This window comes from Polistes canadensis, unplaced genomic scaffold (genome assembly GCF_001313835.1).
Source record: "Polistes canadensis isolate GaletaPanama2010 unplaced genomic scaffold, ASM131383v1 scaffold_493, whole genome shotgun sequence".
Lineage (NCBI taxonomy): Eukaryota > Metazoa > Arthropoda > Insecta > Hymenoptera > Vespidae > Polistes > Polistes canadensis.
This window is the reverse complement of record NW_014570040.1, coordinates 5,814-8,519: the sequence shown is the minus strand read 5'-3', so window position 1 is coordinate 8,519 and position 2,706 is coordinate 5,814. Positions and strand designations below refer to the sequence as shown.

Below are 2,706 nucleotides of genomic sequence, written 5' to 3'. Positions count from 1 at the left end.
TTCAACAAGATCAAATAAATTTGTTCATCAAAATTTATTAACTATTTTCAATTTTCCCTTTGAAACTCATATATATTTTATTTTAACTTTTTTTTTACTTTACCTGTGGAATTAAATTATTTTTCGTAAAAATTCGATTGTAGTCAACCAAACATCTATTCTGTTTAGTTTTTAATAGCGCATTTTTGCCTTCGCTAAAAAATTTGTTATATATGTAAAAAAAAAATTTCGCTTCTATCTGGATTAAATCGTAGTTAAAAATTATAAAAAATCTAAAAAAGTGCTAATCAACAGAAGCTATTAAACGTTTTCTTTTAAGGTTTAAAGCGTATACTTACAAATAAAAAGTGTTTAGTCCAAAATAATTTAGCGAATATCATTTATATTTGGACTTATGCAGTCTAGAAAAAGGAAAAAGATCATTTTATTACAACTTTTTTCGGTTACTTTACGTGTAGAATTCAATTCTTCTTCGGCAAAATTCGATTGTAGTCAACCTAGCATCTATTCTGTTTAGTTTCTAATAGCACATTCTTACCGTCGCCTTAAATTTTTTAATATATTTAAAAGAAATTTTTGCTACTTTGTGAATTTAACACTAGATTTACCAGACCAGTCATTTTGACTGGTCGTACAATTTTAATTCAAAATTCCTACTACATATAACATTTTATTTCCGAATTGATGTTATGGCTTTTGTAGCTTTAAGTAGAGAATACATTTTATGAATTTTTTTTTTTTTTTATATATTCTGGTAAAAAAATTTTTTTTTTTTTTTGACATTTATACCAGTACCAGTCAAAATGACTGGTGCATGTTTTCACAAAGAAATGTATGATTTCAGGTGAATCATAAGACCGTTGCATTATATGTAGCACCTATTCGTCTTTTGTTCGTTTATTGTCGGTATTGATCAGATTACAGCGATTACGGTATCCTTACAAAATTTCTACGATCACTTTCTTCGTAAATGCACGTGCAAGAACATTCTTGTTTTGATCGTCGTTCAACACACAAAATAAAATCTAAGTCTGAGCGATCTCCAAGCGTAATCATTCATTTTTATCCGCACAGTGACACAGGTAAGAAACATTTATTTAAATATAGAAATATTCATAAATATACTCTTCAGCAAGTAGTCTACATAAGAAGAAAGTGTCTTACTTTTACCATAAATTTTTACAGCGATCGTCAGCCTTAGAAAATGGCAAAACGAATAAAAGTTCCTACATATTTAGAAAATGTAACCAGCATACCTCTGGAATGTTCAGATGTGGAAAGTGAATTATATGATAGCGACGGCGAATTGTTAGATAGACAAATTGATCCACAAGGCAGTGGTGATAACAGTACTATTATCGAGAGTAGTGATGAAGAAATTCCTGATGAAGAAAATATAGATCAGTCAAGTGACAGTGATTGCGAAAATATTCCAAATAAACGTACGAGACGATGCATGCGATTCCCTTCCAGTTCTGATGACAAAGGTGGAAGTAACGTACCAAATCAGCAAACTGAAATTGCTTCAGACGGAACTATTTGGACGAAAATTGAAGAAGGAGGTGTTGCTGGTAGATTACCAGTTCATAGTGCTTTCAAAGATGTACACGGGCCAACAGCACATRCTAAAAGMAACATTATGAACGGGGATCTAAGTAGTGCGTTCCTATTACTGATTGACAACGATATTTTGGAACATATACGAATTTGTACAGAGTTAGAAGCCTCTCGAGTTTTAGGGAAAAACTGGACTATTGCGCAAGTAAAATTGAAAGCATTTCTTGCAATATTGTACGCACGTGGGGCGTACGAAGGAAATACTTTGAGACTTCAATATTTGTGAAACAACAAGTGGAGACCATCATTTTTCTCCAGCACTATGAGTAGACGTGATTTTACTGAGATTCTGCGATACATTCGTTTCGACAAAAGAAATCAGAGGAGTCAACATTTGCAAACAGACAAGTTCGCTTTAGTCTCAGAAGTTTGGGATAAATTTATTGAAAATAGTAAAATGGCTTCAAACCGGGAGCTTATATTACCGTGGATGAGCAACTTTTTCCATCGAAAGCCAGATGCAGATTTACTCAATATATGCCAAACAAACCCCATAAATTTGGCATAAAATTTTGGTTGGCGTCTGATGTAGARACGAAATATGTGGTAAATGGGTTTCCSTATTTAGGAAAAGAGGAGACTCGAAATGCATCAACCCCTCTAAGCGAATTTGTCGTAATGAAACTTCTTGAACCGTATACAATGAAGGGTAGAACTGTAACAACAGATAATTTTTTTACAAGTATTCCGTTGGCGGTAAAACTAAGATCTAAAAATACTTCATTGTTTGGAATAATACGCGCAAACAAGAGGAAAATGCCGAAAACTTGCAAACTGAAAAAAGACAGCATGGCACGTTTCTCAACGTTGTTGTACGAATCCAATGGATGCACACTTACTGTTTATAAGAGCAAGCTGAATAAAAAAGTACTTATAYTAAGTACAAAACATAAACACATAAAAGTTGAAAAAGCTGCCAAGAAATTACCCGAAACTGTATCGTTTTATAATAATACTAAATTTGGCGTCGATGTCACAGATCAAATAGCACGAAAATATACGGTGAAATCAGGTTCTAGAAGGTGGCCACTTCAAGTGTTTTTCAATATTTTAGATTTAGCCGGAATAAATAGCTAGATATTGTACAAA

The 2,706-nt window shown here is 32.7% G+C and overlaps 1 protein-coding gene across 1 annotated transcript; it reads left to right on the top strand.

The window, feature by feature from the left end:
- Positions 1-1,204: 1,204 nt before the first annotated feature.
- On the top strand, positions 1,205-1,843 carry LOC106792606. The gene has a single exon (XM_014759078.1). The coding sequence runs from the start codon at positions 1,205-1,207 to the stop codon at positions 1,841-1,843; it is 639 nt and encodes a 212-aa protein (XP_014614564.1).
- Positions 1,844-2,706: the final 863 nt, after the last annotated feature.